Source organism: Ambystoma mexicanum, chromosome 1p (assembly GCF_040938575.1).
Source record: "Ambystoma mexicanum isolate Mex_15411 chromosome 1p, UKY_AmexF1_1, whole genome shotgun sequence".
Classification (NCBI taxonomy): domain Eukaryota; kingdom Metazoa; phylum Chordata; class Amphibia; order Caudata; family Ambystomatidae; genus Ambystoma; species Ambystoma mexicanum.
Genome location: NC_090921.1, coordinates 1,259,086,057 through 1,259,110,937, shown reverse-complemented (window position 1 = coordinate 1,259,110,937; position 24,881 = coordinate 1,259,086,057). Strand labels below are relative to the sequence as shown.

The 24,881-nt window shown below is 46.2% G+C and overlaps 1 protein-coding gene across 2 annotated transcripts in view; it reads right to left on the bottom strand.

Annotated features, from left to right (window-relative positions):
* Positions 1-638: 638 nt before the first annotated feature.
* Positions 639-24,881, bottom strand: part of GARIN5A (golgi associated RAB2 interactor 5A) — a 1,377,498-nt gene continuing 1,353,255 nt past the window's right edge. The window contains exon 7 of one of the 2 annotated variants that reach the window (XM_069605080.1): positions 639-1,450. In XM_069605080.1, the coding sequence (XP_069461181.1) occupies positions 1,302-1,450 (149 nt within the window). In that variant the 3' untranslated portion in view covers positions 639-1,301. The remainder of the gene's footprint in view (positions 1,451-24,881) is intronic. The other variant, XM_069605071.1, reaches the window with a different exon arrangement.

The window sequence follows — 24,881 nt, the reverse complement described above, 5'->3', positions numbered from 1 at the left end:
TAGTAATATTTGCCAGGCCTGAGCCCTGGCACTTATTTCTGAGCACTGGCATTTTTGTCTCAGACTTAATTCAATTATGTTGTGTTTTGACAACTTTTTTTTTTACTATGTCAATCTTAATCACACACCAAGCAACAACAGCGTGAGCCATGGCGGCGCTGCTGTGCTAGTTATCCAGTTTCAAGAATAGGAATGAGCCTAAAGGTGGCAGTGCATGGCGCTCATGCAGGTCATGCCAGCAAAATGCTCCAGACAGCCTGGCTACCTGGCAGCACTGCCATAGCAGGGTGGATAACTCAGCGGTGCGGACAGCAGCCAGGCAGCCACGGTGCCAGATGCAGTTTACTGGTTCAGCAGGCAGGTGGGCACGCACGAGTAAAGGTGCCAGTGTCAGTACCATGCCACGTGTAAAGGTGCCAGTGTCAGTACCATGCTGGCTTTGCTGAACCTCTGCAGTTGCGATCACTCCGTGGGAACAAGTGACGCACAGCCTGGAAAATGTTTAGGCCCTAGCACTTATTTATTTACAAAGAAAGCACTGTCACACATCACCAACAGCCAGTAGTCGGTCTGCAATGATATCACACGCTCTGCTCAATACATTTTACTCCAGAACAAAACATTTGTTGCGGACTGTTTAGAGCCAGTTCTGTTTATTTCACATTGACATGAAATGGAATAATGGCAATTGTATTAGCGAGAAAATCAAAACAAGGAATCATGCAAAATTAAATGGCCAGTTCTGGCGAATATGACAGAATTTCGTTGTACTTCACGTAAGTGGGCCTATCCTACCCTCTAGTGGATATGAAGGGGATAAGATCAGATGGAGCTGGGCATACGTGTTTTTTATGCTCGGCAGCAATGGCAAAATAAGACGTAAGAAACTGCTTGGTCAAAGAGAAATACATTAGAATATGCTAAATTATTGATTTTAAAAGTATGATTGTCCTTTCTATTGAAACGAATTAAAGCAGGCTTAGGAAATTGCGTGAGTCCAAAGACACTTTAAGAACACCACATTTTAAAAACAGTACTTTAATAAGAAATTATTTCAAGACGCTTGGATCCGGGAAAGTGTTCATCTAAATGGACCAAATCTTGTGCCAGCCCTTAAAACAATCTAAAAATGTTACCCAACGTGAAGCTCCTCCGAATGCCCAAAAACTATGACTCCGTGTTTGTGATCATTAGCATACAAATATTGAGCAACACATAATGCCCCTTATAGTTAATATTGCATTGCTTGTTAAAATGCACCTGACTGTGAGACACGTGAGAGTAATGTTAAGGCCAAAGGATCAAAGATAACTAGATGCCAATGTCTTAAGAATCCAGGGACTATCTTGGCTCTTGAAGATCGGTGCTTGGCTTTCATAAAAGTCGCCAGGTTGTTGCTGTTCTCTGTGTGTGGAACTGGCGCCCCACCTATGGAGCTCTGGACAGCTGTCTATTTAACCAAAAGAAGGGACACATACATAATCAATTAGTATAACACGTTGCCCTCAGAAATAGAAACACTGCCACCAGCCACTTAGCAAATATGCTGTGTGTAATCTAATAAAGCAATTACTACCACTTTTCTAAAAAGTCATGTTTTAATGCAATTCCTTATTCATAGCACACGTATCAAAAACATAAAAAACACATATACACCACATAAAAGTATACAATGTTAAAAAGTTGTTTTTCCACCACACAGAATCAAGTTCATCAATGCTTGAAACACAAACGTAGTAGCAACTTAATTCACTCTTGCTTCCTACTACGTAAAAATAGCCCAACTTATATACGTTTCTGTCCTTGATGTTGTAAATAACTGGACATTTTTCAGGGGCGGACGTTTGTCTTGTGCTTTCTGTAGGATTTTCTATTCTTTCCTTTACGATTCCAGTTCCTATAACTGAGGGTACATACAAACATATACACATTACTACATGGGCATTATTGGTTCATTTACTAAACCTAGCCATCCCTAATCACCACTAGGGTGCAACAGGTATACAATTTCATAATATACCTGTGCCAAAACACTTGTAGCCCTAACTGTTTACAAGTTCATTAACAATTGCAACTATTGTTCTACACCTACAACAATGTAAGGAGAGTTTGCCTATACCCAATCACAACCTTTTAAATCCCTCATACCACCCCATGGACGGTTTACCATGAGTCTCATTAAGAATAACCACGGGAGAATCCATAAGCATGTGGTTTCAAACCTCACCTTGGTCATAGAGGCTGATCACCTCTCTCTTGAGGAAGATTATAATTTTTCTCTTGAATGCAACACCTCCAATGCCGGTCGCTAGATGGATTTTACCCCATCCATGGTTCTAATACACAAAAAGAGGTTCTAGGAGTTAATAGGAATCGGAGTGGGTAGTCTATCTCCCCCTACAAAAGTATATCATGGCCCTTACCTCCAAAAATGGTATTAACAAATCCAGGGCCCACAGTATTCAGGTCCAGTTTTCATGTAAATTGTACACTTTCCATTTAATGGATGGGTCAAGTTTCATTGCCTTGTCTGTAAAAAAAACAGACAGACCCATCTTAAATTATGTTACAATTCCCTCCATTCATAATCAAAATTCAAAAACCTCAGCCCCATCCAGGCATTAAGCTAACCTCTGGCTAAAGAAACAGTGTGCCTGTAGTGTGACTCCCGCTGATCAGCACTCAGGGTATTGCCGAGATGCAATCATATAAATGCCAGGACAATGCTATTTTCGTCACGACCGCGCGTGTAGCGATGACGTCATCGCATATGCCGCAACGCGATGACATCACTGCGTACATCGTAACGCAATGACGTCACAGCAAACCGCACATCGCAGCCGCGTCATTGCCATGGAGACCCGTATACAGGTGTCGGCTCCCCAAGATCAGGTTCTATTACCTATTGTACTTCACTAGTCTAACCTATAGAGCCCCCTAAGTGCCATTTTTCCACGAGGCCTAACAGGCCTTATAAATTGTCTAAATTAAGTAGACTAGCTATCCCATGGGATCCCAATTCTTCTGATACAATGTATTTAGCACATATCTTATGTTAGTATGTATTCTCTTAGTATTAATGGCAGTCAAATCTACATAACATCCATTACTTCACAACAACAATTGCCTAAAGCAGTTCCCTCCTTGGTATACGAAATAGGGGACCCCCCCAGGGTGCCTTGACCCAGCATTGTTAGTTAGCATTCTTTGTTTAATTCTGCCATAAGATCTGATTGTGCAGTGATAGTTTGCAGAATGATGGAAACAATACTACTGACTGGGACCCCTATTGCCATGGTTTAATGCACCACAGTGGGATGGAAACTGTGCATATACCTTACATTTACATGTAGCCAAATCACAGTTCAACAAGACGTGTAGTACATCCATTATGCGTTTCTTCTGATATGTACAGAATGTGAACTACAACAGTTTCCTTGCAGGGTCTAAATCCTATACATTCGTTAAATTACAAACCTCATAAACACATTAGGGACCATAAATGGAAGTGCAGGACTCGAGACCAACTAGCTGTTTAATCCGATGGTATCTTATTTAATATTGTGCCACTCAATATTTTCATTTAGCCCCGTCACATGACTATTGGTTAAAAAAATGAGTTTCTGTTCCAAATTGATTAATTTTCTATTAATTTCTTCTTGAGTTTTACCTCTAACCTTTTTCAGGATACACCTCTCGAATTCCATGAAGGAATGACCCTTCTCATCATAGTGTTTGACTAATGGGGCTTTGTCAGTGTGGTTTTTGAGACAGCTCTTATGTTCAATCATGCGTTTCTTGCACTTCCTATTGGTCTTACCTATGTACAACAATGCACATGGACATCTAATCATGTAGATTACATTTTCAGTTTGGCAATTGGTATGTTCTTTCATAAGCCAATCTGACTTTAAACCCAGATGCACACAGGTCATCTTCCTAGTAAGAGGGCACATAACACAGTCACCACAGGGATGGTGTCCCACTACCCTTGGTAATCCCCATAAAGTATGTTGTCTGGCCTCAGCATTACTTATCTTTTGTATGTCATTTTTCATAACTAAGTTACGAATGTTTGTACTTTTTTTGAAAGCCACCAACAGTTGCGGAATGGTCATGATCTTTTTCCAATTCCTATATATGATGTTTTTTACTTTGGAGGAGACATTACTAAAAGTATTCACAAACACCAATGGACTGTCCAGTTTGTCTTTATTTTTCTTCTCAAACAGAGCCTCTCGGTGGTTGTTAAAGGCTTGCTTGGCTGATTGTTTAACAATTTTTCTGGATACCCTCTATCTGTTAGTTTGTTAATCAGAATATTAGCACCCTCTTCGTAATCCAACCTGGTGCTGCTGTTGCGTTTAAGTCGCAAAAATTGCCCAAAAGGTAAATTGTCCTGTATATGTTTGGCATGATGACTACCATAGTGTAGCAAAGCATTTCTATCAGTGCTTTTCACAAATGGTTTCACCAGCAACTGATTATCTTTATGGTAAATCGTCAAATCCAGATAATTCACCTCGATAGGACTCACGAATGCCGTGAATTTCAGATACCTCTTTTGGTTGTTCAACCATCCCAGAAAGTTTTTTGCTTCTTCTATCGATCCATGCCATACCATGAAAACGTCATCGATATATCTCAACCACTGTGTTATCTGGGGTCTGAATGGATTGACCCCTGAATAGATCACCGTTTGTTCTACCATATCGACTTACAAGTTGGCTAGATTAGGAGCCATAGCTGCACCCATGGCCGTCCTGTATTTAGAATTGCCCCAAAAATTGAAAAAACATTATTGGCCAGGGCTGTTTCAGCACACCATAAAATAAAGGCGTTGCTCACAGGGTGGTTGTCTTCTCGTTGTAACAGTGTTCTTCTACCACTTCCAAGGTAGCTCTTTGGGGGATATTGGTATATAATGATTGAATGTCCAAGCAAATTAGAACATCACTAGTTGGATCAAACGGCATCCCTTCGATTTTCACTATGGCGTCTCTGGTGTCTTGTACATAACTTTTCATTTTATTTACAAAAGGGCGTAGATAAAAATCTACGTATTTAGACAAGGGTTCCAAAATGGAGTTTACCCCAGACACTGGGTCTGCCTGGTGGTTTCTCCTTGTTTTTATGTAGTTTGGGTAAAATGTAGAACACAGGGATCCTCGCTGTTTCCCTGGTAAGGTAGTCTCCTTCCTGCTTGCTAATTAATTGCAAGTCTACTGCTTTGTCTACTTTTTCCTTTATCTTTTTGACAAGTCCGGGCTAGGATTTTGATCGATTTTCCGATAGCTGTTGTTGTCTGCTAACAATCTGTGGCATTCGTCAATATAATCTTTTTTGTTCAAAAAGATGATGGAACCTCCCTTGTCAGCCTGTCTAATAACCTTTTTGTCATTTTTCCCCAGATCACGCAACATAGTGACTTCTGATTGACTCAAATTTGAGTTTTTAGGCGTCCCTTGTGTTTTGAGTTTCTGTACTTCTCGAAGGACCTTTTCTTCAAAGACCAGAGATTCAGGCGAGTGAGTGTGGTAGGAAGGACAAAAAGTTGAAGGATTTCTCAAGCCACTAAAATTAGTGTGGGTACTGGCGGGTTGATCTTCAAAAAATTCTTTTAAATGCACTTTACGCATAAAGGCATTAAATTCCAATCTAAACTCGAAAGGGTTATGATATTTAGACACAACAAAGTTTAGACCTTTATTCAAACGTTTGTTACACATTGTAGGAGGTGGTCTCTGTGGGCTCGCAACCGGTTGTGTGGTACTCTTCACTACGCGACTCCCGAGAATCCTTCTCAAGATGACTTCTGTGCTGAAGGTAGCGGCCTAGTCTTTTCACGTCTCTCGGAGACGCTCTTGCCTGCTCACGTGATCCTTTATCAAACACGGAAGCCGACAACTCCTCGCGTCGCTTCTGTTTCAACAGACGCTCCGTGAGTTCGCTTCTAGGAATTTCAATATCTCTGCCTCTCCTAACTGACTTCTCCGACTAACTCTGTAACCTTTTGTCTCTCAAGCTCTCGTCTCCGGACTCTCCCTTCCATTCCGGTCTTCCCTTCTCTCGGGATTTCTCACCGAGCCCAGATATCCATCGGCGTCACAATTACGCCAACCCTGATCTCGTCTCTTCTGAGATACCCGATAGCCGTAAGTGCCCTTCTACCAGAATTCCTTTCCTTCTCTCCCTGATTCTGACCTTATTATTATTTCTTTTAGAGCTCTTGTCTCCCATTCACTTCTCCCTCGAGGCCCTAGATCAACCATCCTATCCTTCATTCCTGCCTCTGCTGGTGAGACACCTTTACTGTGTCGTTTAATTACCACTCCCATTCCCTTCTTTACGAACTTACTCTGACCATTTTCCTTTGTGCATCCAGACGAAGCCTTCCTGCCTGCCTTCCATTGCCACTAATAGAAGATATTCATCAGCCATCCGGATCCACGACACTTCCAGATTCTACCAGGGTTTTCTTGCCTATCGAGGGTTTGCCTGGCGACCCTGTTCTTTCCCCTGGTTACTCCCACTCCGGGTCAGAGGGGACAGGGCCGTCCTAGGGGAGCTTTCACTGCTGCACTTGGTTGTTCTCTGGCGGTCTACTCGATCTGTCAAGGTGAGATTATTCACACTTTCTTAATTATTGCGGGAAGCGGTATCGAAATAACAGTCGAATTAACAGTAAATTAACAGTAAGCGACACCCAAAAATAACATTGACAGACGAAGACCATTATGGAACAACAAATGCAGCAATTAATGGCCGCTATGCAGGCCATGTCTTTAGAGGTACAGTCACTTAAGCAGGACAATGTACAATTACGACAACAAGTTGCTAGAGCATTTTCTGACACTCCCCCGTCCACATTACACCCGATAATGTACGATGGTGACCCTTACAAGCTCAAAGAATTTCTTGATAGCTGTACGGTCCAGTTTACACTTAAACCTCGTTTTTTCCCAACGGACAAAGATAAGGTGGGGTTTGTGATTTCTCATTTATCTGGACTCGCTTTGGCATGGGCCACGCCTTTGGTTACCTCAAACAATGTAATCCTTGATTCTTATTCTGCTTTCACTAATAGTCTAAAATCCATGTTTGGTAGGAAAGAAATCTCAGTATCCTCTCAGGAAAGACTCCTTGACCTAAAACAGAGCGGAAAGGACCTATTAGGGTATATCACCCAATTTAAGCAGTTATCTTCCGAATTAGGATGGCCGGATGAGGGTCTTCTTACTCTTTTTCGTAGGGGATTAACAGATGAGCTGAAAGACGAGATTTCTAAAGTTCCTCGCCCAGCCAACCTGGCAGACATGATAACTCTAACCATGCAAATTGAATATCGCTTACAAGAACGATCCTATGAACGTAAAAAGAGCAAGGGTACCCAACCCTTTAGTGAATATTATCCGACAGGAAATAAACCACACGTCCAAAATGAAGAGCCCATGCAGATCGGAGCTGTGAGGGGACCACTCTCTGCTTCTGAAAGAGAAAGAAGAAAGACTTGTGGACTGTGCATGTATTGTGGTTCCTCTCTACACGTCTTGAAGGATTGTTACTTGGTTCCTCCACGACGCACCCCAAATCCTAAGTCGGGAAACTTCAAAGCCCTACCTCAAGGGGAAGAACGGTAGTGGCTCCAAATCCTATTTCCCCATATCGAATGGGAATGTCGCTTGACACAGCTACCTGCCAAACCATGGTGGTGGTATCTTTATCCATGATTCTTTCAGGACGAGTTTTAACGGGCATACCAGCCTTGATTGACTGTGGAGTCACTGGCAATTTTCTGGACAATGATTGGGCCACGAAACATGAGATACAACTTGTATCCAAATCCATCATTACTCCCATCCAAGGAGTGGATGGGAGCCCATTGAGCTCCGGCCCGATCACGGAACAGACCGAACCGATTACTTGTATGGTTGCCAACAATAAAGAGACTTTGGTTTTTGACCTTATTAAAGCCGCTCACTTCCCTGTTATCTTAGGTCTCCCATGGTTACGTCTCCATCACCCATATATTAATTGGTCAGCTGGTACTCTATTCCTAGGGTCTGAGTTCTGTGTAAATCATTGTTTGTCCCAGGAGTCTGTGGGTGTTCATATTCCTACTGAAGTGGCAAACCTTCCAACAGGACCCACCATAAACCAACTAGAGATCATCCCTCTGTGTCATCGAAAGTTTCAGTCAGTTTTTGAGAATTCCATATTTCCCACTTTACCTCCTCATAGGAGGGACGATTGTCATATTAACCTTCTTCCAGAACAACCCATTCCCTTTGGCAGAATGTATATTTTGTCCCAAAAAGAAAAGGCAGTTCTAAAAGACTATCTCCAGGCCAATTTACGTAATGGTCTAACCTCTGAGTCAGTCTCCCCAGCGGGCGCTTCTCTTTTTTTCATTCCTAAAAAGGATTCTGAGGAACTCCGTCCCTGTATCGACTACCGAGGTCTCAACGAAATTACTACTCCCGATAAGTACCCCATGCCCTTAATATCTGACATCATAGAGGCAGTCCGGGGGGCTTCTGTTTACACGAAACTCGATCTCAGAGGAGCTTATCACCTCATCAGAATAGCTCCTGGGGACGAATGGAAAACAGCCTTTCGCACCCCGTTCGGACACTTTGAATATCATGTGATGCCATTTGGTCTAGTGAATGCACCCGCAGTGTTTCAGCGATTCATGGATCACTTGTTCGCTGACATCTTGTTCCATTTCATAATCATATACTTGGACGATATTCTTGTTTATTCCTCCAACCCGAAAGACCATATCAATCATGTTAACATAGTTCTCGGTCGACTCCAATCAAACCATCTATACTGCAAAGCCTCAAAGTGTGTATTCCATCAGGAGCAAGTTACATACCTATGGATCCAAAGAAGGTGTCTGCAGTCTAAGATTGGCCCACTCCCTCCTGTGTTAAAGACATTCAGCGATTTTTAGGCTTTGCGAATTTCTACAGGAAATGTATCCCCTGTTTTTGTGAAATCATTCTGCCCATTACACACTTATTAAAGAAGAACGTCACATTCTTCTGGAACGAAGCAGCCCAAAGTGCCTTTCAAACTCTGAAAGAAATTTTCACTTCTGCCTCTATTTTGATCACCCCTGATCAGACTAAGCCATTTATCGTGGAGCCTGACGCCTCTCAATACGCATTGGAAGCTGTGCTGTTACAACTTTCTGATCAGGGGGGAGAAAGACCAGTCGCATATTTTTCTAGGACATTCAACGCAGCAGAACTGAATTATTCAGCCCTTGAGAAGGAACTTTTAGCAATTAAGCGGGCCTTCGAAGAGTGGAGACATCTGCTGTTGGGATCTTCTTTTCCTGTCAAGGTTCGCACCGATCACCAAAATCTCAGAGTGCTCCAGAATGCCCAGACCACCAACAGTAGACAAGCTCGCTGGGCCTATTTCTTTCTCCCCTTTCGGATCGAATTCACCTTTCTTCCTGGAAAACATAACTTAAGGGCCGACGCTCTTTCTCGAAAAGATTCTCCAACTTCTAAATTCTGTACTGAAAAGATGTTCCCCACAGCACGATTTATCGCAGTCTTAACTGATTTTCTTCAAGAAGTACTGACAGCCACTAATCAGAACAAATTCCTATGTGAAGAAATTGCCGCTAACCATCAGCTCATGGAAGAGAGGGGCCATTCTTTTCGAGGAGCTCAAGTTCTGATTCCCACTCCTTCCTTACAACAAGAAGTTCTACAAATGTGTCACGACTCCCGAGCAGCTGGCCATCGAGGATACGCCTCAACCTTGGAGCTCGTTCAACGACATTTTTGGTGGCCAGAAGTAAAGGCAGACGTCCGTGATTATGTTGCAGCCTGCACTATTTGTTCTCAGACTAAGTCTCCTTGGATGTCTCCTCTGGGCTTACTTTCAAGGATGCCTATTCCTGACCGACCTTGGCAGATAATTTCCTCCGATTTTGTTTCAGACCTACCTTCTTCTGAGAATAAAACCACTATCATGGTCACCATCGATTACTTTACCAAACTGGCGCATTTCACCCCATTAGTGAAACTTCCTGGAGCAGTGGCTATGGCAAAGATCTTTCTTTCCGAAATCTTTTCTCGACATGGACTCCCAGATACCATTGTATCGGATCGAGGCCCCCAATATACCTCTCTTTTCTGGCAGAAGGTATGTCATATTCTGGGAATCAAGAGAGCCTTAAGTTCCGGATACCATCCCCAGACTAACGTGCAGACGGAACGCTTAAACCAAACTTTGGAAGGATATTTGAGATGTTTCATCTCAGCAGCCCAGGACCATTGGGTCGAATTGCTCCCATTTGCAGAGTTCGCCTACAATAACGCCAAGCATTCTGCACTTCACACCAGTCCTTTTCATTGTTCCTATGGTTATCACCCTTCATTTGTACCTGTCACGCCACTTTTGGGGAGACCGAGGTCTGTTGCGATCGCTCTCCCTTCTCCCTCCTGGCGGATCTACCCGCGCTTTCGCGCCTGGGGAGCCGCCAGGAGGAGAGCTTCTGGAACCGCTGCTGGAGGGTTGCGGCGCATGCGCGGGAAACCGCTGTCTCGGTTCCGCGCATGCGCCGTAGATTGGGCCTGCGCTTTGGGAAGGGCTTGCCTTCCAAGCCTCGTTTCGGGTCCGCCGGCACCCGGAGACGAAACGGCTTGCGTTTCAGGCCTCGCGGGTGCCGGCGGCCCATAAAAGGGAACCGCAAGCAGAAGCTAACCGCGTCTCAACGCGGAAGCTTCGTTCGTGTTGCTCGCTCCTGGTTTCCTGTGGTTCCTGCTTCCACCTTGCCTTGCCCCCAGCCTGCCTGGGTGCCCTGCTCAACCCTGGGTCCTCTTGGGCCCTTTTGCCTTGCTTTGCCTCCAGCCTGCCTGGTTGCCCTGCTCAACCCTGGGTCCTCTTGGGCCCTATTGCCTTGCCTTGCCTCCAGCCTGCCTGGGTGCCCTGCTCAACCCTGGGTCCTTTTTGTCCTGCTTGCCTTCTGCCTGCCTGGGTGCCCAGTTTTGCCCAAGGGTCTCTTTGGTCCCACTTGCCCTACTTGACCTCCAGTCGCCTGGGTTCCTTGTTCTCGCCCTGGGTTCCCTTGGCTCCAGTTTCCCCTCTGACTCTCCTGGGACCAATTGGGCCTTTGTCTTTTTCCCTATTCCTTGGGCTCTCCCTTGTTGGTTTCCCTTCCCTATCTGGTTCCCCTTATACTGTCTGGTCCTGCCTGGTGCCTCGTCCTTTTTGGATCTACAGACCATCGGGCTAGTCAGCCATCTCCAAACCAGCTACCTGAAGTTCGCCTGAAAGTGTCTTCCTGCAGATTGGTGCCCCGACTTAGTCTTTGTTTGGTGTGATCCCGCGTTCACCTTGGACTTCACCTTGTTCCGAATCTTCAACCTGACTGCTGCCTCTCCTGTCTGTGCTTGCACAGTCCCACCGTCACGTTAATCAGGAGAGTGCCTTCCGTGACGCTGGGAGTCTGTCCATCCTCCACCCTGTACCATTTGGGTGGTGGAGAGGCGGGTTCCCCGAGTCACACACTCGTCATTCAGCTGGCTACAGCCTGGCGGCCCCAACAAGATCCACATCAAAGAAAACAGGTACGCAGTCTTCACGTACATCCCAGCTTGACAGATTGAGACGCCTGCCTTCAGACCTTGAGATGGAGGATTCGCAAGAAGTGCAGAATGAGTTACAAGCACTCAGGGCGGAGATGATCGCCTTACGCCAGGAAAATCAAACTCTACGCCAAATGATAACCCAAGGGGTTCCGAGTACCTCACAGGCGGAAGGATCCTTGGCACACACAACGCCCATCAAGTTTGATGGAGATCCGCGACGAGTAGCGGAATTCTGTAATCATTGTCAAATCCATTTTCTTTTCAGGTCGACTCATTTCAACAATGATAAGGCCAAGATTGGTTATATCTTGGGGAATTTGACTGGCAATGCTCTGGCCTGGGCAACTCCGTTTGTGGTTACCAATAGCCCAATTTTGAATGACTTTGCAGCTTTTGAAAAAGCATTCCTTGAGGTTTTCCAGACGCCCAACCTGGCCTCCGCTGCGCAGAACCAGCTGATGGATTTGAAACAGGGGAACGCCGACATAATAACATACATTAGTCGCTTCCGTCTACTGGCAACCGATTCCCAATGGCCAGAAATCACACAAAAAACTCTGTTTCGTCGTGGGCTAAGAGAGGAGTTCAAGGATGAGTTACTCCATATACCCGAACCAGAGACTCTTCAACACCTAATCGAGCAGGTGCTCCGAATTGATCAGAGACTGGCAGAACGGAAGGCAGAGAGACGGCGGTTCGAGAGGGGCAGTTCCAGAACGACCAGTTTACCTGCCGGATCATTTGGGCCTACTGAATCCAGACCAGAGCCTATGCAACTAGGAGCTATGAGGGGTCCTTTATCAGAGGAAGAGAGAAGACGAAGAAGAACGTTACGTCTATGTCTCTATTGTGGAGCTGCTGGCCATTTTCTGGGTACGTGCCCTTTACGATCCCAGAAGAAGAAGGCGGAAAACTAGAGGACCTGTCGTGTATTGGGAAGGCAGCGACAGGGCCCCCTCTTTCTTCAGACCTTTCCACGTTCTGTTCAGTTCTACATCCCATGCAACCCGCAGTGCTACAGACTCTGAAGATCCGAATCAAGTTGCCTGGCAGAAGTTTGGAGGTGTTTGCTCTGTTGGATAGCGGGGCTTCCGGCAATTATATTGATGAAACATTTGCCTCTGTGAATCGGATTCCACTCTTGTCCAGATCCACTGCTCTGCCCGTGGAAGTCATCGACGGAACTCCTTTGTCCTCTGGGCCTGTCCGGCAATTCACAGTGGGTCTACCTCTTCAGATTGCCGGCCATCTTGAAGATCTCGCTTTGGACGTCATTAAGTCCCCCACCTACAAGGTGGTTCTGGGCTTACCATGGCTGCAACACCATAATCCGGTAATTGATTGGAGAACGCACACCCTGACCTTTTCCTCTGCAGTTTGTGCTCAGAAGTGCTGTTTGTCCGCTCCGACCCGGGCTCCTTCGACCCCCTTGCACTCTAATGGTAGTGGGGTCCGTGTGTGTTCCATCTCTCATGTTCCTCAGGAGTACGCCGATTTTGAGCACGTGTTTTCTGAACCGGGCGATATACCTCTACCACCACATCGCTCGTTTGATTGTTCAATCGAGTTGTTACCAGACTGCGTGATTCCCCATGGCAAACTATACTCTTTAACACGGGATGAGAAACAAGTGCTTCAGGATTACTTGTCGGATTGTTTACAGAAAGGATATATAGTTCCGTCTAAGTCTCCCGCAGGGTTTCCCTAGTTCTTTGTGAAGAAAAAGGAGGGCACCTTGAGACCTTGTGTTGACTATCGAGAACTAAATGACATAACAGCTAAAGACCGATATCCACTTCCATTGATTCGCAATATCCTGGAAACCCTACATACTGCCCGGATCTTCACCAAACTGGATTTACGTGGAGCGTATCACCTGGTACGCATCAAGAACGGGGATGAATGGAAAACGGCTTTCAAGACATCATTTGGGCATTTTGAGTATAGAGTCATGCCATTCGGTCTGTGCAATGCCCCCGCCATCTTTCAACGGTTTATGGACAACATCTTTAGTGATCTCATTGGTTTGTCAGTCTGGATATATTTGGACGATATCTTGGTTTTTTCCAGATCCATCGAAGAACATGTGAGACATGTACGTGAGGTCCTTCGACGTTTGTCTTTCAACCACCTATTCGCAAAGGCTGAGAAATGCAGTTTTCACCTATCCAGTATTGAATTCTTGGGATTTGTGATCAATCAGGATGGGATAGAGATGGACCCCAAGAAGGTACAAGCAATTCAGGAGTGGAAACAACCCCATGATGTAAAATCTCTACAACGCTTTTTGGGATTCGCAAACTTTTACAGGCGCTTTATCCCACTGTTCTCTCAAATCTCAGCGCCCCTTACCAGGCTGACCAGCAGTAAGATCACTTTCAGGTGGGATTCTCTCGCTTCTCAGGCGTTTGACACCTTGAAGTCGGCCTTCATGGCCGCCCCGATTCTGCGCCACCCTCAGGATGATCTACCTTATATCGTAGAAGCAGACGCATCAAACTTTGCTGTTGGTGCAGTTCTTCGGCAGAAAGATCCAGAAACTTCCGTTGAACATCCGGTGGCCTACTTCTCACGCAAGCTGAGTCCCAGTGAAAGAAATTATGCGGTTATCGAGCGGGAACTGTTGGCTATAAAAACCGCGTTTGAGGAATGGAGGCATCATCTACTTGGAGCCTGTTTTTCGGTGGAGGTTCGTACTGATCATTGCAACCTGCAGTATCTACGCTCCTTGCAATGCCAAACGCCCCGACAGGCTAGGTGGGCCTTCTTTTTCTCCCCATTTGTGTTTCACGTTACATACATTCCAGGAACTGCTAACTTGAAAGCGGACGCTCTCTCTTGATCCCTGGAAAAAGAGGAAGAAACGCCCAGCTTGGATCAGCCACTGATTTCCCCTCAACATTTCTTATTGACTTTGTCATCTCATCTACAGTCTATCGCTGACGCCACCTGGACGGATCCTGAAAGATTGGCCCTTGTTCGGCGTGAGTCCGTATCGGAACATGATGGACTCCTGTTTTTCCGGAAGAGGCTTTACATTCCCGAGGGTACGATTCGAGAGGGCATATTGCATGGGTTTCATGATTCACCCATTGGAGGGCATCGAGGGATGAGAGCTACACGTGAACTGATATCCCGACAATTTTGGTGGCCTAGGTGGGCTACCGACGTTCAGAGATACATCGAGAGTTGTCCCGTCTGTGCCCAATGTAAGGTCCCAAGGAGACGGCCTCTGGGATTGCTGGTACCAACTGAATTAGCACCATACCCATGGCATACTATCGCCACTGATTTTGTGGTTGATCTACCTCCCTCTGACGGGTATACCTGCATCATGGTTGTGGTCGACAGCTTCACCAAATATGCTCATTTCATCCCATTCCACAAGATCCCTACGGCTGCTCAGATGGCTTCAGTCTTTCTCCACGAAATCTATCGATTACATGGTCTCCCAGAAAAGATAATCTTGGATCGTGGTTCTCAATATCTTTCAGCTTTTTGGAACAAGGTGTGTAGTCATCTGGGTATACGTAGAGCATTGAGTTCTGGTTATCACCCGCAGACCAACGGGCTTACTGAAAGGACTAATCAGACCCTGGAGGAGTACCTCTGTTGTTTTGCCAACGCCACTCAGTCCAACTGGAAGGCATACTTAGATCTCGCAGAAGTATCCTACAACAACACTGTTCATGCTTCCATGGGAATCAGCCCATTCTTCTGCTCTACTGGTCAACATCCCAAATTGGTGCCGTTTCATCCTGTGCCCACCAGTACTGTTCCGTCTGCTGATGTCCTGGTCTCAACCATTCAACGACAACAAGAATTGGCACGTGAGATCCTGAAGAGAGCCAAGGAACGGATGAAGGCCCAGGCTGACAGGAAAAGGAGTTTGGAACCAGATTTTCAAGTGGGGAATAAGGTGTGGCTGTCCTCCAAAAACCTGCCACTTCGCAATTTACCGGTTAAACTAGCTCCCCAGTATTTTGGTCTGTTCATGATAACCGAACGGTTATCCTCCGTAGCCCTCCGTCTCCAGTTGCCTCCCTCTTGGCATGTACACCCTGTTTTCCATGTCTCCCTTTTGAAGCCCTATGTGGCCGATCCCTATGGTCGGTCCTGCCCTCGCCCTGCCTCTGTCCTCGTCCAAGGGGTCCCAGAATTCGAGGTTCAGGAGATTTGCGATGCCCGCTATCGCAGGGGGGTGCCTCATTTCTTGGTGGATTGGAAAGGGTACCCGGCTTGTGATCGTACTTGGGAACCTCATCAGCATGTGCACGCTCCCCGCCTGGTGCGAGAGTTCTATGATCGGTTTCCTTGGAAACCCGGGGCCCCGGGTCTTCCTGGGAGGGGGCATAGTGTCACGCCACTTTTGGGGAGACCGAGGTCCGTTGCGATCGCTCTCCCTTCTCCCTCCTGGCGGATCTACCCGCGCTTTCGCGCCTGGGGAGCCGCCAGGAGGAGAGCTTCTGGAACCGCTGCTGGAGGGTTGCGGCGCATGCGCGGGAAACCGCTGTCTCGGTTCCGCGCATGCGCCGTAGATTGGGCCTGCGCTTTGGGAAGGGCTTGCCTTCCAAGCCTCGTTTCGGGTCCGCCGGCACCCGGAGACGAAACGGCTTGCGTTTCAGGCCTCGCGGGTGCCGGCGGCCCATAAAAGGGAACCGCAAGCAGAAGCTAACCGCGTCTCAACGCGGAAGCTTCGTTCGTGTTGCTCGCTCCTGGTTTCCTGTGGTTCCTGCTTCCACCTTGCCTTGCCCCCAGCCTGCCTGGGTGCCCTGCTCAACCCTGGGTCCTCTTGGGCCCTTTTGCCTTGCTTTGCCTCCAGCCTGCCTGGGTGCCCTGCTCAACCCTGGGTCCTCTTGGGCCCTTTTGCCTTGCCTTGCCTCCAGCCTGCCTGGGTGCCCTGCTCAACCCTGGGTCCTTTTTGTCCTGCTTGCCTTCTGCCTGCCTGGGTGCCCAGTTTTGCCCAAGGGTCTCTTTGGTCCCACTTGCCCTACTTGACCTCCAGTCGCCTGGGTTCCTTGTTCTCGCCCTGGGTTCCCTTGGCTCCAGTTTCCCCTCTGACTCTCCTGGGACCAATTGGGCCTTTGTCTTTTTCCCTATTCCTTGGGCTCTCCCTTGTTGGTTTCCCTTCCCTATCTGGTTCCCCTTTTCCTGTCTGGTCCTGCCTGGTGCCTCGTCCTTTTTGGATCTACAGACCATCGGGCTAGTCAGCCATCTCCAAATCAGCTACCTGAAGTTCGCCTGAAAGTGTCTTCCTGCGGATTGGTGCCCCGACTTATTCTTTGTTTGGTGTGATCCCGCGTTCACCTTGGACTTCACCTTGTTCCGAATCTTCAACCTGACTGCTGCCTCTCCTGTCTGTGCTTGCACAGTCCCACAGTCACGTTAATCAGGAGAGTGCCTTCCGTGACGCTGGGAGTCTGTCCATCCTCCACCCTGTACCATTTGGGTGGTGGAGAGGCGGGTTCCCCGAGTCACACACTCGTCATTCAGCTGGCTACAGCCTGGCGGCCCCAACAAGATCCACATCAAAGAAAACAGGTACGCAGTCTTCACGTACATCCCAGCTTGACAGTACCTACCGTTTCTATTCCTGCTTCCTGTTGCCCTGGGGTTGACAGTCTTATCTTAGATATACAAGAGGGTCAGAAGCTAGCCAGACTATCACTTCAAGAGGCTCAAGATCGGGCTAAGAGGAACGCAGACAAGCATCGTCGGGCAGCCCCTAATATCCTCCCGGGAGATTCTGTTTGGCTGGCATCCCGATTCCTTCCAAGGCATCTTGTCCCTTCTAAATTGTCTCACAGATATTTTGGACCCTTTAAAGTCTTATCCTGGGTTGGGTCTGCTGCAATCAGACTCGCCCTACCGACTTCCTGGTCTTGGATTCATCCAGTGTTTCACTTATCTCAAGTCAAGTTGGTCGTTCCGGACCGTTTTCGGAGATCGGGGACACCTCCTCCGCCTCCGGTCTTCACTGCTACTGGATCTGAATATGAAGTGGCCAATATTTGTGACTCTCGTTACAGGAGGGGTAAACTGCAGTTTTTGGTAGATTGGAAAGGCTATTCACCTGCTGAACGATCCTGGGAACCAGCTTCTGGAGTTCATGTTCCTAAATTGATTCGACGGTTCTTTCTTTTTCACCCAGGTAAACCAGGGTCTCCCCCCAGGAGGAGGGGGTATACTGTTACACATTGTGGGAGGTGGTCTCTGTGGGCTCGCAACCGCTTGTGTGGTACTCTTCACTATGCAACTCCCGAGAATCCTTCTCAAGATGACTTCTGTGCTGAAGGTAGCGGTCTAGTCTTTTCACGTCTCTCCGAGACGCTCTTGCCTGCTCACGTGATCCTTTATCAAACACGGAAGCCGACAACTCCTCGCGTCGCTTCTGTTTCAACAGACGCTCCGTGAGTTCGCTTCTAGGAATTTCAATATCTCTGCCTCTCCTAACTGACTTTACCGACTAACTCTGTAACCTTTTGTCTCTCAAGCTCTCGTCTCCGGACTCTCCCTTCCATTCCGGTCTTCCCTTCTCTCGGGATTTCTCGCCGAGACCAGATATCCATCGGCGTCACAATTACGCCAACCCTGAGCTAGTCTCTTCTGAGATACCCGATAGCCGTAAGTGCCCTTCTACCAGAATTCCTTTCCTTCTCTCCCGATTCTGATTCTGACCTTATAATTATTTCTTTTAGAGCTCTTGTCTCCCATTCACTTCTCCCTCGAGGCCCTAGATCAACCATCCTATCCTTCATTCCTGCCTCTGCTGGTGAGACACCTTTACTGTGTCGTTTAATTACCACTCCCATTCCCTTCTTTACAAACTTACTCTGACCATTTTCCTTTGTGCATCCAGACGAAGCCTTCCTGCCTGCCTTCCACTGCCACTAATAGAAGATATTCATCAGCCATCCGGATCCACGACACTTCCAGATTCTACCAGGATTTTCTTCCCTATCAAGGGTTTCCCTGGCAACCCTGTTCTTTCCCCTGGTTACTCCCATTCCGGGTCAGAGAGGACAGGGCCGTCGTAGGGGAGCTTTCACTGCTGCACTTGGTTGTTCTCTGGCGGTCTACTCGATCTGTCAAGGTGAGATTATTCACACTTTCTTAATTATTGCGGGAAGCGGTATCAAAATAACAGTCGAATTAACAGTAAATTAACAACGTTCTTCTTCTCGGGAGAGAGTCTCACTAGACAGATTGACTACCAACCCCGGTAGCTGCGTGTCTGCATTCAATCCGTCGTCTACTCTTGCCGACTCTTCCCTCTGCCTAAAAAAGGTGGGCGTCTGGACCCATTTCTTGCACCTTGATTCCCTCTTGAATTACGGCCTCTTTGTGCTGAAGCATTTGTATTTCTTCCTTTCTGGCCACCCCCATTGGTGTCTTTGTTTTCATTGGGCATCCCCCCTTCTTCACTCGAGCTGTAAAATGTGTTCCTGAATCTCACTCTCCGGTTCGCTCTCTGTCCCCCTGTTGGAGCTCCAAAGTTGTAATCCTTGGTCACATATTGGAAAGCTTTGTCATGTGCAAAACTCGCTAGATCTTTTTTGAGTCTTTTAATTCTTTCTGTACTTGATTCAACCTTAAACGCTTGTATCTCCTTCATATGGGCTTCTAATTTAGTTTTGAAGATTTTGATGTCAAAGTTCTTTTTCATATCTTCTTCTAATGCATTTAGATCCACCAAGATTTTTTTCGTGGTTTCCTGAGCTGTTTCGTGATTGGTACCAGCCAATCTCTTCCACATTTGTTGGCTATATAGCTCCATTTTAGTTTAAAATCTGCATTGTCTAAAAAGATCCTCAGTTCATTATGTACTATAAGAACCTGTGGTAGGGCCTGGTTCTTGAGATATTCCAGCATGATAATGGCGTGTAACTCAGTTCCTACCAGCCTCTTCCGAGTCTCTGTGAGTTCATCCCATTTATCATCTTTCCCTGTGTCACAAAGCTCACTATCTAGCCCCAAATCTGGTATGGAATTCAGGAGTTGTAAGATATAAGCAAGACTCTTGTCTAATGATGTTGCATGGTAATGTTTTGGTGTCAAGATTGATGGAAAATATCACATCAAACGCCCCAAAAACATAGGTGTGATCTAGGCCTAGGCCCAAAAACTTCTCTCCCTACCACTGTTAAGGTGGATCCCTACGAGACAAAAAGTTGCCTCACAGAAGCTTTATTTCATTCAAGGGTTGCCCCACACTCTGGTGATAATCCCTCCTACTAAGTGAGGATATAATATATCTATTTAACCAAAAGAAGGGACACATACATAATCAATCAGTATCACACGTTGCCCTCAGAAATAGAAACCCTACCACCAGCCACTTAGCAAATATAGGCTGTGTGTAATCTAATAAAGCAATTACTACCACTTCTCTAAAAAGTCACATTTTAATTTAATTCCTTATTCATAGCACAAGTATCAAAAACATTAAAAAACACATATACACCACATAAAAGTATACAATGTTAAAAAGTAGTTTTTCCACCACACAGAATCAAGTTCATCAATGCTTGAAACACAAACGTAGTAGCAACTTAATTCACTCTTACTTCCTACTATGTAAAAATAGCCCAACTTATATAAGTTTCTGTCCTTGATGTTGTAAATAACTGGACATTCTTCAGGGGCAGAAGTTTGTCTTGTGCTTTCTGTAGGATTTTCTATTCTTTCCTTTACGATTCCAGTTCCTATAACTGAGGGTACATACAAACATATGCACATTACTACATGGGCATTATTGGTTCATTTACTAATCCTAGCCATCCCTAATCACCACTAGGGTGCAACAGGTATAAAATTTCATTATATACCTGTGCCAAAACACTTGTAGCCCTAACTGTTTACAAGTTCATTAACAATTGCAAATATTGTTCTACACCTACAAAAAGGTAAGATCACCTCTCTTTTGAGGAAAATTGTAATTTTTCTCTTGAATGCAACACCTCATTTACCAAATCTAGCCATCCCTGTGATGGGTCTGTCTGTTTTTTTACAGACAAGGCATTGAAACTTGACCCATCCATTAAATGGAAAGTGTACAATTTACATGAAAACTGGACCTGAATACTGCGGGACCTGGACATGTCCTCATGTTCTCTCTGTTTGTGAATCAGACATGTTACCACTGGTTTTTGTAGAAATTGTAGCGTGTGGCCACTAGCCAGCAGCCTAAGCACCCAACGGGCCGATGTCAGATTTTTCCCTTGATGGATGAATTGCATCAGGTTCATCCCCTACTGTGGTACTGACATGTGGGGCGACAGAGAATGGAAGTCAGGCATGCTTAGATGCTTGTCCCTTGGATTGGAATGATCCTCTGCGTCTGGTTTCCGGTTATATTGATTACCCGCAGAGCACAAGGGTGCCCCGTATGAGTCGGAGCAGTATGAACATTGTGATCCTACACACAATACTGAGGATTTTCCTATGGTCCAAAAGGAATTGATTGGTACCAATGACCTGGCAGTGTATGTTCCAGTTTTAATAGCCAACAAAGTGTTGTCCACTTTTTTGCTGAAAGAATCTTTACCATCAATCAGTATGTTAATGGCCTAGCCTGGATGTGTAGACATCGCTGCTGCTTTGCAACTGCCCTATTACCTAACCTTTAAAACCCTTTATCTATAATGGCCATTGCCACATAGATTAAGTGGTTTTGCCCTGTCTCGTCATAGTCAATGTTTCACTATTCTTGTGATATAGCAGATATTCAAGGATGGGGCCCAACTTGAACCACATCTTGTGGCCATATATAACAACAGTTGTGAGTGCAATGACTGCTTTTATTGTTGTGGCAGCTGCAGCCATGATCCTTTTTCCAAAGGCATTGAGACGCTTGCCATTCTTGTCCAGTGAGCAGAACCTTGGGAGGATGAGTTTGAAGGCGTGTTCCTTGGTGCCCCTTACGATTCTGATTCTGAGATGGCCTGGATCCACAGGCATTTAAGGGCATTGTCAAGTAACGTAAGGTAATCCAAGTAACAATCAAAGTCTATAAAACTTTAAAGAGATAAGTAGTCCAAACCCTGGCTAGACTTGATTATTGCCTGTTAGTGCAATCTGAATAAGCCTATTTCACCTGTTTTTTATCACTACATATTGCATTCATTAGTTGGTACCACATTTCTGAAAGATCAGTTCGCAAAATGAAGTTGCTTAACCCGATTAAACCAATGAAGCCAAGAATGTTCTGACGTATGCATTACATCTCTTATTAAAAGCCTTATATGTGCCTTTATCAAGTCTTAGCCAAATGTTTGTCCAAAATAAAATTGGCCTTAATGCAACCTGAGCTGAAATGTTGGTAAATCCCAGCTGTGGGTATAGCAAGTACAGTGGTGTAGCTTGGGGAACTGAAACCAGTGACCTGAGAAGCTGATTTTCCACCAGTTTGAGACCGGTGAGATTAGCATATAGAATAGAGTTTTGGAGACTAGGAGAATATTACACAGGTTGCATATGTGGTCTCTTAATAGCCTTGCTGATGGGGGGGAGAGTTTGTTTAGAATGATACTATTCAGGGACCAATAAACAATTTGAAGAAAACCGGATGCCCAAACAGTCAAATGTTTTACAGTCTGTAGAGGCTGGTTCCCCAGGGAAAAGACATTACAAGGAGTTTCATGATGACCAATCTTAATCTCCTTAGATATAGCAGTGTTAATAACCAGATCCAGGTCCTTACAAAAAAGGTCGAATGATTTCAACAACTTTTTGAACAGAACCTCTATTCTGGCCATAAACATTGCATCAGGGGAGGCTCCTGTGTGCGTCACTGGAGGAGGAGCCCCCAATGACTTTCATCAGCTTGCATATTTAAACTGAAGTCTGCAGCGAAGCAGTGGCGAAAAGCGGGCAAGAGCAGTCACTGCAGGAGAGGCTGATCTTTGTGTCACTGGAGGTGGAGTATACAATCTCTTTCACCTGCTTGCATTTTTAAATTGAGCTCTGCAGCAAATCCGCGGCGAAGTACAGGCAATTGCAGTCCCTACAGGGGAGGCTACTGTGTGTGCCACTGAAGGAGGAGTCCCCATTCTCTTTCGCTTACTTACATATTTAAATTGAGCTCTGTGGCCAAGCCCTCATGAAGAGAGTGCAAGAGCAGTCCCTGCAAGGGAGGCTTCCATTTGTGTCACTGGAGGAGGCGCCCCGAACCTCTTTCACCTGCTTGCTGTTGTGTTTCAGAATCGCCTATTGAGGGCGAGGCATGCAATGTGACACAGTAATAAAGCTACTCAAATAAGTCACAGAGAGCCGGCTGGTGCGTCTGATCTCTTCTTTATTTTAGCGCAAACTAACCTCGTGACGGTAACCCCGCCTCTACAATAACAAGGGGGGCACAGCCCAACAGAGAAATACAACAGAAAGGAGACTTGGCTCCTAGACAAGTGAATTGTCAAATGACAATAGAAAGAGGACACATGATCTCCCCCCCACTTAAATGGTTAGTTGGGATCATCAGTTCATCTCCTCTATCCATCTAGAGGGTTTGCATATTGTCCTTCTCGACGGGCTGTGTGGCGGCTGCGATGCTCCGAGGGCAGTGTCACTGTTGCTGTCATCTGCATCTCAGCCCTCTCTTCTGTATTCAGAGTCTATGTCTGAGGATTCATCTGCGGCTGTCTCGGTGGGGATTCCGAGTTCCTGATCTCCTTCAAGAGTTCTGAAGAATGAGGAATTCCTCATGACTGTCCCTTGTGGGCTAGTTGCCGTTATCATGGTCCCTTGCATGTGGGTTACTGTCATTGGTTCGGGTTTGAATGCTGGGGTGTCCTTGGCATTTTGAGATTGTCTGACCAGTACCTGATCCCCTATTTTGATGAGGCTCGGTCTGGCTTGTCTCCTGTGATCAACATATTCCTTAATTTTTCTCTTGCTCGTTTTGTCTTTGGCCCTTGCGTCGTCGATGATGGTGGCGGGCGGCAGGCAGTGTGGCACTTGGGTTGTGGGCAAGTCTCATCTTAATGACCGGCCACACATTATGGCAGATGGACACTCGCCTGTTGAGCTGTGTGGTGTGTATCGATATTCCCGGACTAGCGTGCAGATGGCTTGCATGAATGACCCGTTGGTGATGGAGCAGATGTGAAGTGTCCGTTTGAGTGTTCCCATGAATTTTACAGCCATCCCGTTGGTTTGTGGCCACCGGGGCGTGATCATTCTGTTTTGAAAGCCTAGATTTTCTGCGAACATTGCAAAATCGTGACCACTAAAAGGTGGCCCATTGTCTGACTTCACTGTCGACGGGATCCCGTAGTCCGCAAAGGTTTTGTCCAACGTTGGCATCACTACCTGAGCGCTTGCGGAGTGGATGAGATGCACCTCTGGGAAGCGAGACATTTCATCGACAATTACTAGTGCATATTTCCCATTTGCCAATAGTCCAAACCTGTCAACTGCTACTTCGTCCCATACTTGCAAAGGCATTTCTGAGGGTTTCAGTGGCACTGGGAATGTCTGTGGAGCCACTGCTGGACATGCAATGCATTTGCTCAAATGTGTTTCCACTTTCTCGTCCATTTTGGGAAACCATACTTTGGTCCTGAGTTGCCACTTCGTTGACACCACCCCCCCTGATGCCCAGAGTGGGCAATGGCTAGAAGCTCGTCTTGCAGACTGGATGGTATGACAAGTCTGTTTTCCTTTAGAAGTAATCCTTCGGAAGATGTGGATAGCGTGTGCCGTATGAGCTTGAATGTGTGTAGCTGCTCTACTTTTTCAGTAGATAAGGTATGCTTGTTGCAGCGTCTCCTGTGCCACAGATCGGATTTTAAACACTCCTGCACTGCTTGTAGTAATCTGTCCTCTCGCGTTGCTTCTAGTAGTTGTGCAGTGGTGATGGATTTTGGAAGTGCGTTGTCTATGAGGTAGTTGACATACTGATTTACCTTCACCGACTGACGTTCTTCCTGGGCCGGAAGCGGGTATCTGGACAGGAAGTCCGCTGGGTTGATATCCTTCCATGGTCGGTGGACGTTGTTGAACGAATATACCGCAAATCTCAATCCCCATCTGGCTATTCACGGTGGCATTTTAACCATGGGCTTGCCGTAGATGGTGGTGAGTGCCTGATGGTCAGTGACAATGGTGAATGGGAGGCCGTATAAGAACAAATTGTAGTGTTCGCAGGCCCACAGTACTGCCAAGCTTTCCTTTTCTGGCTGGGAGTAGGCAAACTCAGTGGTCAATAAGCTGCAACTCACATATGCCACTATGTGTCTTGGTGTGTTGGGCAGTGCTCCCGGT